Source organism: Saccopteryx bilineata, chromosome 2 (genome assembly GCF_036850765.1).
Source record: "Saccopteryx bilineata isolate mSacBil1 chromosome 2, mSacBil1_pri_phased_curated, whole genome shotgun sequence".
Classification (NCBI taxonomy): domain Eukaryota; kingdom Metazoa; phylum Chordata; class Mammalia; order Chiroptera; family Emballonuridae; genus Saccopteryx; species Saccopteryx bilineata.
The window spans coordinates 277,472,430-277,493,703 of NC_089491.1; the positions used below are offsets into that span (position 1 = coordinate 277,472,430).

The following is a 21,274-nucleotide window of genomic DNA, read 5'->3' on the forward strand; positions in this document are numbered from 1 at the left end:
GCCACATGGCCCCTCGCTGTCCCACCAGGACACCAGCCCCACCCACACCTCTGCTTCACCTTCTGTGGGGATGCACGGGCCTCCCAAGTCCAGGCTCCCTCAGATGCAGAACAAAGGAAAGACAGACACATGGGTTAAGACTGGGATGCTGAGGTGCTTAGAAGCACAGAAGAGGGGCCCTAAGCCCAACATAGGGGTTCACAAATCCCTTCCTGTAGAGATGACATCTGCCAGCCCCTACTGAGGGGTCTATTGAGGCTCCTAAGCTTTTCCTGCTTTAAATGGTACTGTTATTAATAGTCTCACTCCTACATTCTTATGCATATATTGGAATATATCTGGAGGATAAGCTCCTAAAAGTCAAATTGCTGGATCAAAGGACATGAGTTTCTTTTTTAAATTTTCATAGATATTGTCAAATTAGCCCTCCCAGAAACTCACCAATGTGCACTTCCACTAATTCTGCAAAAGTTAGCTAGTTTCCGCCCCCGCCCCGTCACCATGGTTAGTTTTCAATGAGATCCTGGGAAGCTCCAGACACTTTCTGCACCGCTCCGCGCCCCCCACTGGGCACCGACGGCATTACAACCTCGTGCGTAGCCGCCGCCCAGCGCACAGTCCCGGAGTCAATGCCCTTGTTTTGATGCGAACCGGTCCTTCTGAATTCCTGCCTATCTGGCTCCCCGGCTAACTAAGGGAAATGCACTCCTGACCGCACTTCCTTATGAAACGCGGACTTTATGTAAGTTAAATTCTTGTTCTCAACCAGATTATCCCATTGCTTCACCTGATTTCCATGAACCACGTGGAGCATTGGTTTAGTTTGTCCCGCAGCCCACAACACCTGCAAAGACCAGTGGTCTCCAGGCTTAAGGTCCTATTCGTGGTAATACGTGTACATCCCTGGCTCAGTGGAAAGAGTTGGTACCATCCACGTTGGTCTTGTTCAGTCCGGAGGAGCCAAGCTCATTCCGGTGATGTGGGGGAAGACCACTACCCCATTTCTCAGCAGTAAGCATGTCCCTAATGCAGCCTGCGTGCTGACAGCCACGCTGAGGCGCTTTAAACCTGCAGGCGGGAGAGGGCCGGCGTTAAGACCCTGGCCCAGGGGTCAAGAACCTTGTGTTCAAATGTCACTTCTATGGCTTAGCAACTGTGTATCCTTGGGCAGGACACTTTGCTTTTGAACTTCTGTTTCCTTGTTGGAGGATCGCAGGGAGCACCATTGAAGAGAACCCTAAAAAAATGAAAACACGACCAAGTAACCACACAATGTCTTTCAGGGTGAATTAAACATAGCATCTTAAAAAATCCTAACTCAGTCTGACATGTGCATAAAAAGGAAAACATAAGGGGATACCTAAAAGGTATTCCCTAAAACTTTTTTACTTTCAGAGACTTTCCTTTTAAATTGACTTTAGAGAGAAGAAGAAGAAGAAGAAGAAGAAGAAGAAGAAGAAGAAGAAGAAGAAAGAGAGAGAGAGAGAGGAACATTGATCTGTTCCTGTATGTGCCCTGACTGGGGATCGAACCTGCAACAATTCTGCATATGGGAACAATGTTCTCACCAACCAAGCTATTCCCTTTTTGACTTGGGTTTATCAGTGTCCAAGTTTCCCCACCCTGGTGATGTCCCCTTTCCTATAAAGGGCCTTAGTAATTGAGTGTTTCTTAGAAGAAGCTGTGATGAGAGTCACAGTCATTGTGGCCGGACTCTGAAACTGGTCTGCAGTTATCTGGAGCCATATTACTCTGCTTCAGGAATGTTGCTCAACGTGTCTGACTCACCTCACCTCTGCCCACAGACTGTAACTGTCACTGTCGACTCTAGAAATCTCTTCCAAGCTGCTTACACCCATTCTGTAAATTTGACCATGGGGCTTGAACATTCACGCTTATGTGAACAGTGAAAACTCTAACAAGACAGCAATTAATAATCAGATACATCATGATCTGAGATGCTTAAACATAGTTTTTAAAAATATGTCTTAGAATTCAGAAGATACAAAACGTACCCTGAAGCAAATCTGGGGAAGCAAATTTCAAAATGTCTAGAAAAATAGGTACATACGACCCTACAGGTAAAGCAGCCAGAGACAAAAGGTAGACAGATATCTTTTGAGATGACTGTGAGGTTCTCAAAAATCTGAAGGGAATTGAAAGGCTGTTTATTTCAACCAAGGAGTCACCTCTGGAGACCAACCATTCTAGATCTCCTCTGCTGTAGAGCCATGCTTGACTTTCCTGAAGGGTGGGGCCACTTGTCTCCAAGGACAGCCTGCTTTGTCTCTGGGCAGCTTTGGAGACTGGAGAGTTCTTCCTTGCACAGACTGACCAAAATGATTCCGTTATGACTTCTGCTCCCTGCACTTCCTAGGTTTACATGGACAAATCTAATCCCTAGTCCTCTCATGGATCCTTTGCATATGTAAAGACACTGCTCAGGTCATGCTTAGGTTTCCTTAAAGAGACAGTCACTGTTCATGGTTATTTCGGTGCTTGTGACTGTTCTCATTTTGAGCTTCTTCGGGGCTGGCAGCTCTGGGTTTGGGGTCCACACGGACTGCTGATCCTAAGAGGCAGGAAGACAGAGCTTTATTTTTATTTTTCCCAATTAAGCAATTGTACTCAGGAAAGGATGTCAAAAGTGATGTTTTGCGACAGAATAGATGTAAAACTCTGAAGCAAGACTATCACTTGCGGAATTTGCACAGGAAAGGGCGAGGACCTGGTCCTCGGCGTTTGGACTCTGCAGTCACATCAGGGAGATAAAAGGGTCAGGATGTGGAGGGACAGAAGTCTGGGAAAGGTTTCTTTCTTTCTTTAAAAGATTTTACTTATTGGGGAGAGAAGATGGCAGCAGAGTAGGCGGATGCACAGACACCCAGCTCTCAACACCAAACTGGAATACAAATCAATTTAGAAAAAATCAGCATGAAAAACCAACACTGAACTGCAAGAACAGCTCTCAAAAACCAAGGAGCAAAGAGGAAGCCACAATAATCCTGGTAAGGAGTGCCTGAATCTCCTCTGCTTACAGGAAGGGAAGGAGGGGGGTGAGGCTGAGAGCCCAGAGAGGATTTCACAGAGGAAAAAGAGCAGAAACTACTGCTCACAGCCACTTACCTGGCGACCAGGGAGCAAGGTGGGTTGAAAAGACCAGCGTATCTCCCAAGTGGAAAAGACAGGGAGAGAGACAGACTGTGAGGGGCTAAGGTATGCAAGAAACAAAATAAAAAAGCTGACTCATTCGTGCTGGAGGCAGCCATAGCTGGGGGAGCTCTGTTTCACAAAACAGAGCTGAAGTGCTTCCGGATCAGAGATCTCCGGACATCTATCCAGCTCCAATCAGCACAACAAGACACAGCTGAAAACAAGAAGTGGGGAGGAGGGGCAGTAACTCAGGTCTCCATGGAGATCTGAGATACACCTCCCCCTACTGAAGCTGAGAGAAAAAACCCTGCCCCCAGTGAGATTAGTTGGAGGAAGAGACCTTCAGCGTCTCAGGTTACACCCACAGCATTCCTGGATACAGTTTCAAGGAAGCCCCCTGCTGAGATCAGTTAACAAGACTATCACCTGTTAAGAAAACAAACAAATCAAGACTTCAAAGCTGCCCAAATCCGAAAGTGGATTACAAATAATAGCTGATACCAACCCACGAAGACCTAAAAATAACACAACTGAAAACTGGAGGCAGACAACACCAAGCCTAGACTCAATCAACTCTACAAATAAAAAAAAAAAAGAAGAAGATGAGAAAACAAAGGAGTGCAATCCAAATGAAACCACAAGAGACACTTTCGAGAGATGAACTGAGTGATATGGAAATAATCAAACTTCCAGATGCGGAGTTCAAAATAATGATTGTAAGGATGCTTAGGGATCTTAGAACAACAATGGAGGGGGAGTTTGAAAACCTAAATAAAGAAATAGCAACTATAAAAAAGAATCAGTTGGAGACGACAAATACAATATCAGAAATAAAGACCACAATGGAAGGAATTAAAAACAGGATAGATAGAGCAGAGGATCGAATCAGCGAGTTAGAAGACAACTGGAATGAAGGCATGAAAGCAGAGAAGAAAAGAGAAAAAAGACTCAAAAAGTCAGAGGAAACTCTTAGAGAGCTCTGTGACAACATGAAGAGAAATAACATCCGCATCGTAGGGGTTCCTGAAGAAGAAGAAAAAGAACAAGGGATAGAGACTTTGTTCAATCATATCATAGCTGAAAACTTCCCTAAATTAATGCAAGAGAAACTCTCACAAATCCAAGAAGCACAGAGGACTCCATTAAAGAGAAACCCAAAGAAACCTACACCAAGACACATCATAATTAAAATACCAAAGCTAAGCGATAAAGAGAAAATATTAAAAGCTGCAAGAGAAAAAAAAGTTATCACCTACAAAGGAGCCCCCATAAGGATGAAATCTGACTTCTCAACAGAAACACTTGAGGCCAGAAGGGAATGGCAAGAAATATTCAAAGTAATGCAGAACAAGAACCTACAACCAAGACTACTTTATCCAGCAAGGCTATCGTTTAAAATTGAAGGAGAGCCTGACCAGGTGGTGGCGCAGTGGCTAGAGCGTCGGACTGGGATGCGGAAGGATCCAGGTTCGAGACCCCGAGGTCACCAGCTTGAGCGCGGGCTCATCTGGCTTGAGTGAAGAGCTCACCAGCTTGGACCCAAGGCCGCTGGCTCCAGCAGGGGATTACTCGGTCTGCTGAAGGCCCACGGTCAAGGCACATGTGAGAAAGCAATCAATGAACAACTAAGAAGTCGCAACGCGCAACGAGAAACTGATGATTGATGCTTCTCATCTCTCTCCATTCCTGCCTGTTTGATCCTATCTATCCCTCTCTCTGACTCTCTCTCTGTCCCTGTAAAAATAAAGAAATAAAAAAAATAAATAAAATAAAATTGAAGGAGAAATAAAAAGCTTCCCAGACAAAAAACAACTCAAGGAATTTATTACAACCAAACCAATGCTGCAGGAAATATTAAGGAGCCTGGTGTAAACAGATAAAGTGGGAAAAGAATACAGAAAAAAAAGAAAAGAAAAAGGAATACACCTTTAAAGAAGAAAATGGCAATAAACAACTACATATCAATAATAACCTTAAATGTAAATGGATTAAATGATCCAATCAAAAGACATAGGGTAGCTGCGTGGATAAGAAAACAGGACCCATACATATGTTGTCTACAAGAGACACACCTTAGAACAAAAGACACACACAGATTGAAGGTAAAAGGATGGAAAAAAATGTTTCATGCAAACGGAAATGAAAAAAAAGCTGGGGTAGCAATACTTATATCAGACAAATTGGACTTTAAAACAAAGGATATAGTAAGAGATAAAGAAGGCCACTACATAATGATAAAGGGAGTAATCCAACAGGAAGATATAACTATTATAAATATCTATGCACCTAATATAGGAGCACCCAAATATATAAAACAGATTTTGATGGATTTAAAGGGCGAGATCAACAGCAATACTATAATAGTAGGGGATTTCAATACCCCACTAACATCACTAGATAGATCCTCAAGAAAGAAAATTAACAAAGAAACAGCAGACTTATTGGAAACACTAGATCAACTCGATTTAATAGATATCTTCAGAACCTTTCACCCTAAAGCAGCAGAATATACATTCTTTTCAAGTGCTCATGGTACATTCTCTAGGATAGACCACATGTTAGGGCACAAAAGTGCTCTCAACAAATTTAAGAAGACTGAAATCATATCAAGCACTTTCTCCGATCACAACAGCATGAAACTAGAAATGAATCACAGCAGAAAAGCTCAAAAATTCTCAAACACATGGAAACTAAATAGCAGGGTGTTAAATAATGAATGGATTAAGAATGAGATCAAAGAAGAAATAAAGAAATTCCTAGAAACGAATGACAATGAGCATACAACAACTCAAAATTTATGGGACACAGCGAAAGCAGTGCTGAGAGGGAAGTTCATAGCACTACAGGCACACTTTCAGAAGCTAGAAAAAGCTCAAATAAACAACTTAACCCTGCATCTAAAAGAATTAGAAAAAGAACAGCAAGTAAAGCCCAAATGTAGTAGAAGGAAGGAAATAATAAAGATCAGAGCAGAAATAAATGACATAGAGGCTAAAGAAACAATACAGAGGATCAATGAAACTAGGAGCTGGTTCTTTGAAAAGGTAAACAAGATTGATGAACCTTTAAGTAGACTCACCAAGAAAAAGAGAGAGAGGACTCAAATAAATAAAATTAGAAATGAGCGAGGAGAAATAACAACTGACACAACAGAAATACAAAATATTGTAAGAAAATACTATGAAGAACTGTATGCCAAAAAACTAGACAACCTAGATGAAATGGACAAATTCCTTGAAACGTACAATCTTCCAAAAATCAATCTGGAAGAATCAGAAAACTTAAACAGACCAATTACACCAAAGGAGATCGAAACAGTTATCAAAAAACTCCCAACAAAGAAAAGTCCGGGGCCCGATGGCTTCACAACGGAATTCTACCAAATATTCAAAGAAGAACTAACTCCTATCCTTCTCAAACTATTTCAAAAAATTCAAGAGGAAGGAAGACTTCCAAACTCCTTTTATGAGGCAAGCATAATTCTGATTCCAAAACCAGGCAAAGACCACACAAAGAAAGAAAATTATAGGCCAATATCTCTGATGAATATAGATGCTAAAATCCTCAACAAAATATTAGCAAACCGGATCCAACAATATATGGAAAAAAATCATACACCATGATCAAGTGGGATTTATTCTGGGGAGGCAAGGCTGGTACAATATTTGTAAATCAATCAATGTGATTCATCACATAAACAAAAAGAAGGAGAAAAACCATATGATAATTTCAATAGATGCAGAAAAAGCATTTGATAAAATCCAGCACCCATTCATGATCAAAACTCTCAGCAAAGTGGGAATACAGGGAACATACCTCAACATGATAAAAGCCATCTATGAGAAACCCACAGCCAACATCATACTCAATGGGCAAAAATTAAAAGCAATACCCTTAAGATCAGGAACAAGGCAGGGGTGCCCCCTTTCACCACTCTTATTTAACATAGTCCTGGAAGTCCTAGCCACAGCAATCAGACAAGAAGAAGAAATAAAAGGCATTCAAGTTGGAAAAGAAGAAGTAAAACTATCATTATTTGCAGATGATATGATATTGTATATAGAAAACCCTAAAGTCTCAGTCAAAAAACTACTGGACCTGATAAATAAATTCAGCAAAGTGGCAGGATATAAAATCAATACTCAGAAATCAGAAGCATTTTTATACACCAACAATGAACAGTCAGAAAGAGAAATTAAGGAAACAATCCCCTTCACAATTACAACCAAAAAAATAAAGTACCTAGGAGTAAACTTAACCAAGGAGACTAAAGACTTGTACTCGGAAAATTACAAAACATTGATAAAAGAAATCAAGGAAGATACTAACAAGTGGAAGCATATACCGTGCTCATGGTTAGGAAGAATAAACATCATTAAAATGTCTATATTACCCAAAGCAATTTATAAATTCAATGCAATACCAATTAAAATACCAATGACATACTTCAAAGATATAGAACACATATTCCAAAAATTTATATGGAACCAAAAAAGGACACGAATAGCCTCAGCAATCTTAAAAAAGAAGAATAAAGTGGGAGGTATCACACTTCCTGATATCAAGTTATACTACAAGGCCATTGTACTCAAAACAGCCTGGTACTGGCATAAGAACAGGCATATAGATCAATGGAATAGAACAGAGAACCCAGAAATAAACCCACAGTTCTATGGACAACTGATATTTGACAAAGGAGGTAAGGAAATACAATGGAGTAAAGACAGCCTCTTTAACAAATGGTGTTGGGAAAATTGGACAGCTACCTGCAAAAAAATGAAACTAGATTACCAGCTTACACCACTCACAAAAATAAACTCAAAATGGATAAAAGACTTGAATGCAGGCCGTGAAACCATAAGCATCTTAGAAGAAAACATAGGCAGTAAGCTCTCCGACATCTCTCGGAGCAATATATTTGCTGATTTATCTCCACGGGGAAGTGAAATAAAAGACAGGATAAACAAATGGGACTATATCAAACTAAAAAGCTTTTGCACAGCTAAAGACAACAAGAACAGAATAAAAAGACAAACTACACAATGGGAGAACATATTTGACAATACGTCTGATAAAGGGTTAATAACCAAAATTTATAAAGAACTTGTAAAACTCAACACCAGGAAGACAAACAACCCAATCCAAAAATGGGCAAAAGAGATGAATAGACACTTCTCCAAAGAGGACATACAGATGGCCAATAGGCATATGAAAAAATGCTCAACATCACTAATCATTAGAGAAATGCAAATTAAAACCACAATGAGATATCACCTTACACCAGTCAGAATGGCGCTTATCAACAAAACAACACAGAATAAGTGCTGGCGAGGATGTGGAGAAAAGGGGACCCTCCTGCACTGCTGGTGGGAATGCAGACTGGTGCAGCCACTGTGGAAAACAGTATGGAGATTCCTCAAAAAACTGAAAATCGAACCGCCTTTTGACCCAGCTATCCCACTTTTAGGAATATACCCCAAGGACACCATAGAACGGCTCGAAAAGGAGAAATGCACCCGCATGTTTGTGGCAGCATTGTTCACAATAGCGAAGATCTGGAAACAGCCCAAGTGTCCGTCAGAGGACGAGTGGATTAAAAAACTTTGGTACATATATACTATGGAATACTACTCAGCCATAAGAAATGATGACATCGGATCATTTACAATAACATGGATGGACCTTGATAACATTATACGGAGTGAAATAAGTAAATCAGAAAAAAAACAGATGAATCCATACATAGAAGGGACATAAAAATGAGACTCAGAGACATGAACAAGAATGTGATGGCAACAGGGGCGGGGGGGTTGGGGGAGGGAGGAGGGGGTGAAGAAGGAGAGAGGGGTTAGGGGAGGGGAGGGGCACAAAGAAAACCAGATAGAAGGTGACAGAAGACAATTTAACTTTGCGGGAGGGGTATACAGCACAATCAAATGTCAAAATAATCTAGAGATATTTTCTCTCAACATATGTACCCTGATTTATCAATGTCACTGCATTAAATTTAATAAAAAAATATTAATATTAAAAAAAAAAGATTTTACTTATTGATTTTAGAGAGATGATGGAGGGAGGGGGAAGGTAGGAATGGGAAGCATCAATTTGTAGTAGTAGCTTCTAGTTTGAGTGACCTCGGCGTTCCAGGTCGCTGCTTTATCCACTGTGCCACCACAGGCGGGGCAAAGAGGTTTCTTTGTCACGAAGTCAATCCCCATCACAATCCTTCATCCTAGTGGGGAGGTGCCTAGTGAGGGAGAGAGGAGGGCTGAAAGATGTCCCTGTGTTGGGGGGACAAGGGACGTGGGCCTGACTCACACCTGAGGAAGCTGAAGTAAGCTGTGGCCGTGGGACACAGAATGTCCTGGCGCACAACCACATGTGTATGTATCCCATGGCCCATGAAACACAGAGCTGGCACAGGGCTGTCTTGGTTCCTGCATGACAAGGCCACCAAGGCAGGAAGACAAAGGCACCGAGAAGCTAGAGGTGAACCGGGAGCTGACGGAGAAGGTGCACTGAACGTCTAGGAGAGAGATGTGCCCTCCTGGAATGCGGGACAGAGGAGAGCAGTCCCAACTCCACACAAGTGCCCACCAAAGAAAGCTGACCTGAGCCATCTGCCTGGCTCAGGCACCAGGAAGCTGCCCAGCTAAAGTGAGAACTTCCTGTTCCCTGTTCCCTCACTCAGTGTCCCACCCTCCCCTCCTCCTCCTGCTTAGGCTTAGGTGGGGAGTGAAGGAAACAGAAGCAAATGAGAGGGGAAGGGACGGGGGAGGAGGAAGGGATGTCAGACTCCTTCCCCACTCAAGACCTTGAGGACAGTCTGGTTAACAGCCAGGACCGGGCATTCTAATGTATAAATTGAAACTATGCTTGTGACTGAAAGTCCTTGTAGGCCTACCCATTACCAAGAGAAGTAACAAATCATGGATCATCTCAAAGGTGATGCATACAGATCACCCAGGGCTGTGCTGCCAATGCAGACTGTCACTCAGGGGGTCTGGGGCGGGGCCTGGGACTCTGTATTTCTAACAAGTTCCCAGTCAATGCCAATGCTACTGGTCTGGGGACCACATTTGAGTCCCAGTAGGGTGCTAGGACGAGGGGGAAATTACCCCTGTTGAATGCATTTTAAACAGATTATGAAAGATGAACAAACTGTGTGTTGGTCACATCACAAATTGTACTTTCAACATACAAGTCGCCCCCACTTTATTTTATAATATTTTAGCATGGCATTATTAGTGAATACAGTCTTTATTTATTTATTTTTTTTTTGTGACAGAGAGAGACAGAGAGAGGGACAGATAGGGACAGACAGACAGGAAGAGAGATGAAAAACATCAGTTCTTCCTTGTGGCACCTTAGTTGTTCATTGATTGCTTGACCCGGGTGCTACAGCAAAGCGAGTGACCCCTTGCTTAAGCCAGTGACCTTGGACTCAAGCCAGTGACCTTGGGCTCAAGCCAGCAACCCCATGCTCAAGCCAGTGTCCCCATGCTCAACCGGCGAGTTTGGGGTTTATGAACCTGGGTCCTCTGCATCCCATTCCAACGCTCTGTCCATTGCACCACCACCTGGCCAGGTTTAATACAGTCTTAATAAATAAATATAGCAGAGCCCTGGTTGGGTGGCTCAGTGGATAAAGAGTCATCCTGGTGCACCGAGGTCGCAGGTTCGACCCCCAATCAGGTCATGTATGCGAAGCAATCAATGAGAGCACAACTAAATGGAACAACCAAGTAGAACAACAAGTGATGCTTCTCTCTCTCTCTCTCAATGGGAAAATTTAAAAAATATACAGCAGTATACATAAATATAATAAGTAAATAAATATTAATAAATATGGACTTTATCTGAAACAAAGACAAAGTCATCCTGAGCATAGACAGCGTTCAGACTTACAGTACTTCCAGACGCTACCCCCCACCCCCTCCCTCAGTGGTCATAGAGGTAATCGCGTGCACTCCTCCAGGTCTCTTATGAAGAAGAACTTTCAAAATCTATTGTTACATGGACCAGGATTCAGTTCTCCGAAGGACAGAATTCTGGCTGGATTCCTTTAATCCATAAAGGAAGGAATCGATGACACCAATATGTAATAGCTTCCAGAGTTGCGAGAGATGAAGAAACAGGCTGCAGTTTGAGTTTTCAGCCAAGTCTCCCCATACCAGGCCACCAAGGCACTTGCTGCCTCTTCTAGGATCAGAAACTCATCAGTCGAGGAGCACACGGCTACCACTGTGGTGGGGACAGCCGTGGTAAGAAGGAAGCAGGTATTTCTGCTGCACCGGGACTGTACCCTGTCTGCCCTTGTCCCAGAGATGGAGGCTCGGGGCCCTGCCTCTCAGCACCCCAGAGCCAGAACCTGAGCTTGAGGACCTTGGCTATGGATGTTTAGAAGAACCAAACGCCTCCTCCACCTGGTTTCCAGAAGTCACTGCAGAAGGACAGTCACTGTCACCTCCACATGCTTTCCAGGGACTCAGTGTGGCCGGAGCTACACGACACCCGGCACCCAGCTGCACGGAGTCCACACCTGTTAGCTTCTGTGGTTCAGAAGCTGGGTGAGGAGTGCAGGTGAAGTGGGTGCTGACCCCTCTCCCCGGCCAACAAAGCATGAGTCCTAGAAGTTTACCACTCTCAGGGACCTAGAGGTTTCGTCCAACTTGTTCATTTTAGAGATCGACAGATGGAGAGCCAGAGACAAGAGGTCGGGCTGGTAGTGAGGTAGAAACAGAATTTGGGTTAGGATGCGGAGTTCTGTGTGGCCTTAAGGGTGGCTGCAAGCCTAGGGAAAAGAGCGTTGAGCTTATCGCTGGCAAACCCACTGAGAGGCTGTTTGCACCTGGGGCAAACCTCTTCACCTCTGACTTATATTCATTCACGTAGTTCTTTTGGGGGACCATAGTGCAGAACCCTATATTTCTCTCTTTTGAATTTTTTTTTCACTAGCTTAATAGGCAATCTCAGAACCCAGTAGAGTCCCTCTCAGCTGTGACACATGCAAATTAGGTAAGCATGTCTTCTGTGCCCTGATCCAAATTACTCAAACAAACAAAAGATAAATAAAACAAATGAAAGAAATTTGGGTGATAGCCTTCTCTCACTAGAGACTTCTCTGGCTCCATTTCTCACGTTTTGGGCTCAGTTGCTTAACCGATTACCAATGTAACTCAATTTTTCTAATATCCAGCCCCGTATGTGGTCTCTGTCCACAGGAGAGCTGTTCTTGGGAAGGAAGATCCAGGGTGTATCCTGCTAATCTGCCAGGCAGAGAACAGGCCATCAGAGTAAGACTGCTCTAGTAAGCTCGTGCTGCCCCCTGGTGGACACTGCCGCTTCTTTAAATGAGATAAAATTGACACGTAACATAGTGTCTGGTGTACAATGTAAAGACTCAATATTTATGTATCAATATATTGCAAAATGATTACACTAAGTCGCCTTAACATCCATCTCCATGGGCATAGTTGCAATTTTTTTCTTATTATGAGAACTTTTAAGATCCACTCTTTAGGGAACTTTCAAATATGCAAGACAGGATTAATTTATATATATATATATATATATCTTGTTAACAAAACTGCTGCTTTTTATAATTACTAACAAGTCATCCCTACAGTAACCTGTTCTGGAGTATTGTTTTGAGTTGGAGGTATAGAAGCAGCTGGGCTCATCCACTTAGAAGCCGGTGTCCCCACTAAGGGACTTGAAGACCCGCTGTGGAAACATGAGATCTGTGAGGGACACGTAGGGGCCACTTCCCTCCCAGGGGCCGCCACTCTACGTGGCTGCAGTTAAGACGGGCTGTAGCTGGCGTGATGGAACGCATGTCCCAGGGTAGCTTGTGAAGTCTCTTTGGTTAGACAAATTATCATGTCTGCTAGACATGATAGGCATGTGTAGTGAAACCATCTCCTGTCGTAGGCCTCACATCTGTGTCTGTACCCTCACTCGACCTCCCCATCACCCTTTCCAGCCCCTTCCCCTTTGTCTCCCTCGCCAGCGGGAAAGACCAGCTCAAACGCCACCTTCTTGGAGAATATTTTCATAGCCTTCTCCAGCCAAAATGGAATTATTGTTTGTACTGTCAGTTTAACACATGGCTTAGGTGGACACCCCTGTCTACATGGTGGAAACTTGACCCTCATCTTATTCATGTTGTATCCACAGCGCTGAGCAATAACTAGTAAATTGAGATAAAAATCACAGAGGAGGGAGAATTGTTATGTCAATTTGAACAATGTATCCCTTTGGCATCTTAGCAAAGCACTTGTGTTGAACAGTCAAAGCTAGTTTTTCCCTCTTTTTGAGGAAGTTTCCTCCTGTCAACTCAAATGTTGTAAGTGGCCGTCCCATCTCTATTTTCAGTCTTGTGGCAAGTGACATGTGAATTACTGGTTGGTAGGAGTGAACAAGAAAAGACTTCTTGGAAGAGGCAAGAGAGGGAAGGTGAAACACTTAGGAGGAACAGCCTTTTGAAGGATTTGGAAATAGTCCATGTGCTGACCAAGTTGATAGGGTCTCTGATTTTTATGGTTTAAAGTCCTTTAGAGAGTGTCAGAGTAGGCACTACCCACCTTGTCTTTTTCGGATGGGAATACTAAAGTTCAGAGGGTTCAACTGCCTTGGTCAAGTCATACAGCTGAAGCACAACAGGTCCAAACCTACATCGAGGGCTTGTGCGTACAAATCAGAGCTCTTCGCCTGGCGTGCGGGGGACCCGGGTTTGATTCCCGGCCAGGGCATATAGGAGAAGCGCCCATTTGCTTCTCCACCCCCCCCCCCCCCCTTCCTCTCTGTCTCTCTCTTCCCCTCCCGCAGCCAAGGCTCCATTGGAGCAAAGATGGCCCGGGCACTGGGGATGGCTCCTTGGCCTCTGCCCCAGGCGCTAGAGTGGCTCTGGTCGCGGCAGAGCATCGCCCCCTGGTGGGCAGAGCATCGCCCCTGGTGGGCGTGCCGGGTGGATCCCAGTCGGGCGTATGTGGGAGTCTGTCTGACTGTCTCTCCCCGTTTCCAGCTTCAGAAAAATACCAAAAAAAAACCAAACCCAAAACAAACAAACAAACAAAAAAACCAAATCAGAGCTCTTTGCACTCCAGCTTACTGGATTGAGTTTAGGCAGCAAAGAGGTCCAAGGGTGTGACAAAACGGGTTGGGGGGGGCGTGGCCACCACCTGCATTCCGTGTGTCTGGGGAGAAATGGAGGGATGGGGCTCAGTACACAGCCCTGCGGTCCCTGACACACACTTGAGTGCGGCTGTGGTCTCCTTTGCTGCACTCATCTGACTGTTGACCAGTTTCTCCTTGAGTCAACAAGGAACCGAGAGCACAACCACAAATCACAGCCAGTTCTCGCCTGAATTTCTCAGAAGAAGAGCCACACATGATGACTTTGCAAATGTTGTGGGGGGGCACGGCTGGGGGGTCAGGCAAGAGAGTTGTTGAGTCAGTCGACCAAGCTGTCCCTACACAAGAAAGGTGCGTCAAGTCCAATCTATCATCCCTGGTTCCAGAGTTTGTGGAGCTGAGATTACTCCCCAGAATCCTGACGATAGGTACCTTTCCGGAGAAGGACACGTCTTTACAAGGACACAGACTCTATACCAATACCTGGACTTGGGGATGGGGTTCTAGCAGCATAGGTGGTTAAGGTCAGCTTTCTCCTCATTCTCATGAGCATTGGATTCCTGGACTCATCAGGCTGGGTGGCTCCTCTGTGCTCAAGTGTCCCTCCCTCACCTACATGCGACCTTTGCTCTGTCCCATCCCCACTGCTTCTGGCGCGCTGCTCAGCATGGGGATGTCTTTCTTCCATAACAAGACTCGTTGATAAGTGAGTTCTTATTAAAACTCTGCAGTGTGGCCATATTCACTCTCATTTTGCAGGTGAAGAAACTGAGGCCGAGAGAAATCAAGCCCTGTTCTAAAGGCACACGGCCACACATGGCCAGGTGGTGCCTGGGGCCAGACTCAGCTTTGTACTCAGACTAAGTTTGCTCTGGCTTCAGACTGTGCCCGTCCCCTGGAGACAAATCTGAGCTCACCACACTCTCTAGGCACCCACCCGCCTTCCACTTGCAAACACAGACAAAAGTATAGATTATGTTATATCGCTCATTTACATCCTTTTTTTTAAATTTGGAGGCCTCAAAATAGACTTCATGTTTATTTCAGTAAGTGTCCTGGAGCTGAACTCCCAAACATTTACCGACAACTCATTGGGTGTCTAAGGACCTGGGCAACATGCTGAGGACAAAAAAGAGGAACCTGTCTTGGGGACTGTGATGGGGAGGTGAGGGGACAGAGGAGGGGAAATTTCCCTGCGTGTTTCTCAGCAAATGTTTTGAAAGATGAAAATGAACATGGAAATGTGACAGTGGCCAGAAGTCTTTGAGCAAAACCCAAAGAGCAGGAAGTCTGAGAGATGTTCAGATCACGTGATACGAAACGGGAGTCCTCTTAAAATGCAAGCTGCCACACACACTTGACGATCTCTTAGCAATTATAAGAATGTTTACTTATTAATCCATATTTATCAAAGTTGCAGGTTTGCTGGTGATAAAACGAACTGATAAAGTGTACGTGTGTGTGTGTGTGTGTGTGTGTGTGTGTGTGTGTGTGTACCAGTCTCAGGACAGAGATCCTTTCTTCTCTCCTTGATAAGAAGCAACGCAGCGTTACCTTCCCTGGACGTAACCTGCTTTTCCTACAGCCTCCCACACTTATTTCCCATTTTCAGGGAGGTGCAGAAAAGACATCTCCCGATGGGCAAACACTGCCGCCTGCTGGAGGCCAAGAGTACACACACATACGGAAGCTGGAAAAGATGCTTGAGCCCGGGGCAGAGGTGTTTCTATTGGCCCAGATTCACACGCTTAGTGACAGACACTTCAGAGGTGTGTCTGCTCCCGTCTTTGAAAGAGCTTACAGTCATTTTAGGGAGCTGAGAAAGCGAAGCTGGCTTCCAACAGAAAGCCACATGTATCCTCCAATCTTTTCAAGGCAATCCCCCCCCCCAAAAAAAAAACTGGCTGCTTTTCTCAAACCTCTGTCCTCGCCCTCAGCGTGGAAGCTGAATTCTTCACCTGGAAAATAGTAGAAAACATCAGAAGAGGATTTTTGCAACTTCTCGCCACCTTGCACCCCTTCACTCCCCCCAATTCATCCCAGGTCCCCTCCTCTTCCTGGGTCTGTAGCTTCTCCTTGTCTCCGGGTACTTCCCTGTACTTAAAAAAAAAAGGTTCAAGTCTTTTCTTAAAAAGAGAGAGAGAAAGAGAAGACGTGTTTGCCTTTCAACTCCAAGTTTCCCTCTGTCTGTGGTCCCATCTTTCTTGAAAAGACACGGGATTAACACCTTGAAATATAGAATGGTGGACACACACCATGGAGGGAAAAGGGGCAAAAGGGGGGGAAAAGAAAAAATAGTCAAAAGACAGGAACTGCAAACAGATGGCTTCATAAGTATTGGAAGAAATGTTTTATTTATTTTCCATGCATAAAGGTTGGGTCGTTTCAAATTCGGCTTCGGCTGCTCGTGCAGAAAGCCTAGTAAATGCCAATGCTAAAAGGCTGAGAAACTTTGTGTTTAGGGAGGGTTATTCTCCAGCAGAACTTAGGGGACCCGGGGGCGGGACACGGGTGGAATGGGGCTCCACGGCCGAAACGACCTTTTCCCAGGGAGCGCACCTTCCGCGGTCGGCCGGGTCCTCTGAGGGCGCTGCTGCCCATCTCGGACGGCGGATCCGGGGAGGCCACTCTAGCCAACCCACTCGGTGGCAGACGCGGCCGGAGCGCCCTGGGCGCCGCCATGTTGGACGTTGGCGCTGTGCGGGCGGGAGCCGCGGCTGGAGATGCTGCAGGTGCGGCCCGGGCTGTACCTGGGCGGAGCCGAGGCCGTGGCGGAGCTGGGCCGCCTGAGGGAGGCGGGCATCACGGCTTTGCTGACGGTGGACACGGAGGAGCCCGACTTCCAGGTGGAGGGCGTTTGGAAGCTCTTCGTGCGCGCGCTCGACAAGCCCGAGACCGACCTGCTGAGCCACCTGGGCCGTTGCGTGGATTTCATCGGCCGGGCTCGCGCGGAGGGCCGCGCAGTGCTGGTGCACTGGTGAGTGGCCCCGCCCGGCGAGGAGCACGGAGGGGACTGACCCAGCCTCACTTCATTCATTCATTCATTCATTCATTCATTCATGCACGCACGGTTGGGTGGGTTCGTTTTGCAGCTTTTATTGGGCATGATGGGGCGTGGGAGTCAGATAAGTGCCTGGTGACTGTAACGCAGGCGAGGGTTGCACTTGGTAAGGGTCCCACATCCCAAGGAGGAGATTGTGTTCGGTGTGTTTGTCGGGGACGCGGTGGTTGGTGAGGCGTAATTGGGGAGAGAAATATCGATTAGGACGTCCGGGATCCCCAAGCCTGGCCCAGAGAAAAGACCAGGCTGTAGCGATCAATGGCAGGCAGACTGGAAAATCGTAATGGGTATTTGGGAATTCCTAAGTGGTCCTGGTTGGCTGGATTGCAGTGTAGTCACCACAGTTTAAATTCATTGAGTCAGTACAGCGGGTAGGGATGGGGAAAAAAAGTCTGAGACTAGACCAATAGGGCCCTTCATGCTAAGAGCAAAGGAGTTTGGAGTTGTTCCGAATTCCTCTTTAAAATGATAGCGTTTAAAAGATTACTGTAATCATGTTTGGATATGTAATACCTTCATATGGTTCAGACTTCTAAAGAAATAAGAAATGGATAATTCTTTTGCATATGAGCCGTATATCAGAGGCATAGTTTGCAGCAGAAGAGTTGACCTGGGCTTTACCATTCATAGGGGACTGGGGTTTTTGTTTGTGTGTGAGGTTTTTTGTTTTTTTTTTCTGTTGTTATGAGTCGGGGGTGCAGAGAGAGAGATCAGCAGACGAAATCATCAAGGACTAGCAAAGGACCACTGCTCGCTCAGGCAAATGGCCACGAGTTTGCGCTGTGTTCTATTTTTATTCACAAGACTTCAAAAAGCTTGTTTACTGAGAAATTGGCATAACATCAAGCATAACTTTTATTTAAAGATACATGGAGTACACCTGCATGATAGGTTAATAACAATATAATATCCAAAGGCACTAATTGCTATTGCTTTTAAGGTTCCCACATCATTCCTCTCTTTATCTCAAGGGATAACCTTGGAAGGTACAGAAATCTTATGAGAATGTTTTACTGAGAAAAAAGCCCAGCAACTGCCTTCAGTCACATAGACCTGTTTCAGTGACCCGCCTTCAAGTCACAAAACAATTCTCTTGGCAAAACATTCTTTTCTTGTTGGCTGTGTTTCCATCCAAGGCCATGCAATGGGTTATTCCACTACATTTTTCATTGTTGCTATTTGCTGTTTTGTTTTTAAGTCATGCAGGAGTCAGTCGAAGTGTAGCTGTCCTGACTGCTTTTCTGATGAAGACTGACCAACTTACCTTTGAAAAAGCCTATGAAAACCTCCAGACTATGAAACCAGAGGCTAAGTGAGTGCTTTGTTAGAGTAATCACTGTGCTTTTGTGGTGTGATTTTTATTTATTTAAAGAAAACTTAACTTTGTATTTGTTTGTCTTGACAGGATGAATGAGGGGTTTGAGTGGCAACTGAAATTATACCAGGCCATGGGATGCGAAGTAGATACCTCGAGTGCGATTTATAAGCAGTATCGTTTACAAAAGGTCACAGAGAAGTATCCCGGTAAGTAATAATTGCTACTGTGTATTGGAACATTTCTAGATGCTGTTGACTCTGACACTAAACAGTTAAGGTGCACAATCTCATTTTTTCCAGCAATCCCTTGAGCATCTCCTATTATTTCCTTTCGAAACTGTGGTGTAGCCAGAAATACCTTGTTCAAGGTCACATGGCTTTTGAGTGGTGGGCTGAGATTTGAACTCGGGCAGTCTGTGCCCAGAACCTAAGGGCTCCACTGCCTCATCCTGCTTTCTCAATACTGGAGGCTTTTCTGTTTGTTTGTTTGTTTGTTTGTTTTAATTTCTGAAGTTAGCACTAGCCTCAATATGACATTAACTGTATTTTGTCTGAAAATGCAGAATTGATTTCAACCAATGGATACATTTTCATTGTCATATAGAACTGCAGAACTTACCTCAAGAACTCTTTGCTGTTGACCCAACCACAGTTTTACAAGGATTGAAAGATGAGGTTCTCTACAAATGTAGAAAGTGCAGGTAAAATACTTGGTATTTCCTGGAGATTTTTGTCTTGTCTCAGCAGCTGAAACGTCGTGAAAGTTTCAGTTTCTTCAATCTCTGTGGGAAGAATCTGTTTAGTTGAATACTACAGAAATTTTGGGTTCAATTAAAATCTGCTTACAAGAATGTAAATTCTGAGCAGAAAATTTGAATTTAATTGAAATCTGCTTACAAGAATGTAAATTCTGAACAGTAAAAGTTATCAATTACTGGCCTGACCTGTGGTGGCGCAGTGGGATAAAGCGTCGACCTGGAACACTGAGGTCTCTGGTTCGAAACCTTGGGCTTGCCTGGTCGGGGCACATATGGGAGTTGATGCTTCCTGCTCCTCCCCCTTCTCTCTCTCTCTGTCTCTCTCTCTCTCACTCCTCTCTGTCTAAAAAAATCAATAAATAAAATATAAAAAAAAAAAAGTTATCAATTACTTGTAGAGAGTATGGAAAATTCAAGCAGCACAATCAAGGTTATATTGTTTTGTCCTGTAAGAAATATTGCACATTTCATCTATTTAAAAAAATTCTTTTGGAGGTCATTAATATTCTTGTTTATTTGGGGGGTTGCAGGCGGTCTTTATTTAGAAGTTCTAGCATTTTGGATCATAATGAAGGAAGTGGTCCTGTAGCCTTTGCCCACAAGAGACTGGCACCATCTCTCATGCCTGTCACAGGGAGTCCGGCTCAGTGCACATCGTATTTCATTGAACCTGTGCAGTGGATGGAGCCCGCCTTGCTGGGAGTGATGGATGGGCAGGTGAGGACACATCATAGTTTTCAGTTTCATTAAATCACCTATGTTTTGTTCCTTTTTGTACTTTAAACCCTGTTTCAACTAGTGTTTTACTCCATCTTAACCAATTTTCTGAAAATTGTATCTTTCTAGTGTATGTAGACAAGCATCTCAAAAATTAAACAAAAAACAACTGATCTAAAATTGTGAATCCCTTTTAGTTGAGAGGTTTTGGTCTAAGTTAATTCTTTTTAGTGCTATAAATAGATTAGAAGACTATACAATAGACTTGTTAAGCATATTTGGATTTATCTATTTTACTAGCGTATCAGTGTATTTATTTGTTTTTAAATAGGCAGGAATCTGAAGCCTCACTTATAGGCTGTTAATATCAGTTAGTAATAGAACATGAGAATCCTAACATGCTTTCCTACCCTTTCACCATGGTGATTTTAGTTTGAAATCTTAAATTGCCGACTGGTTTTAAAGCCAACATCTAGACCACATTCATGAGACGTCTGTTTCATGTCTCATCTCCCCTCATGCTGGAACTAGTTTGTTTCTCCTCCAACCTCCCAGGGCACAAGGTTCCTCTTAAACAGCTATTGTAGTAAATTTCCGTCCCATTTGATCTCATTGACTAGATAGTGAACTTCTCAAAGGTAGGGGAGCATGTCTTGTTTTACGTCCTGTGTTGTTCAAGATAATTGTTTTGTACAGAAGCGAAGGAATGAAGTAACATGTTTGTTTTATTTCAGCTTCTGTGCCCCAAATGCAGTGCCAAATTGGGTTCCTTCAATTGGTATGGTGAACAGTGCTCCTGTGGTAGATGGATAACGCCTGCTTTTCAAATCCATAAGAATAGGGTGGACGAAATGAAAATGCTGCCGGTTCTGGGATCACAAACAATAAAACTGACCTTGTGACGTTTGATAGGTGGGGAAGAAACTGGCCAGTTGATATGTCCAACTTGCTTCTTGTCATTCACACGGTGTCTGGGGTTTAGACCTACAGCATTTCATTTGAAATGTGAGAAGAGGAAGTCACTTAATGTGACTTAAACACTGTGTTTGAGTAGCATATTTCATATGGAAATTAAAGCTTTAAAATTATGTAAATTATACTTTATTTGATATTAAAATTTCTTTAATCCAGA

General features: G+C 44.0%; 1 protein-coding gene across 1 annotated transcript; it reads left to right on the plus strand.

Moving 5' to 3' along the window:
• Positions 1–16,958: 16,958 nt before the first annotated feature.
• DUSP12 (dual specificity phosphatase 12) lies at positions 16,959–21,274 on the plus strand. The gene is made up of 6 exons (XM_066255085.1): positions 16,959–17,266; positions 18,549–18,662; positions 18,756–18,874; positions 19,272–19,368; positions 19,956–20,142; positions 20,877–21,274. The coding sequence occupies exons 1-6, from the start codon at positions 17,013–17,015 to the stop codon at positions 21,042–21,044; spliced, it is 939 nt and encodes a 312-aa protein (XP_066111182.1). The 5' UTR covers positions 16,959–17,012; the 3' UTR covers positions 21,045–21,274.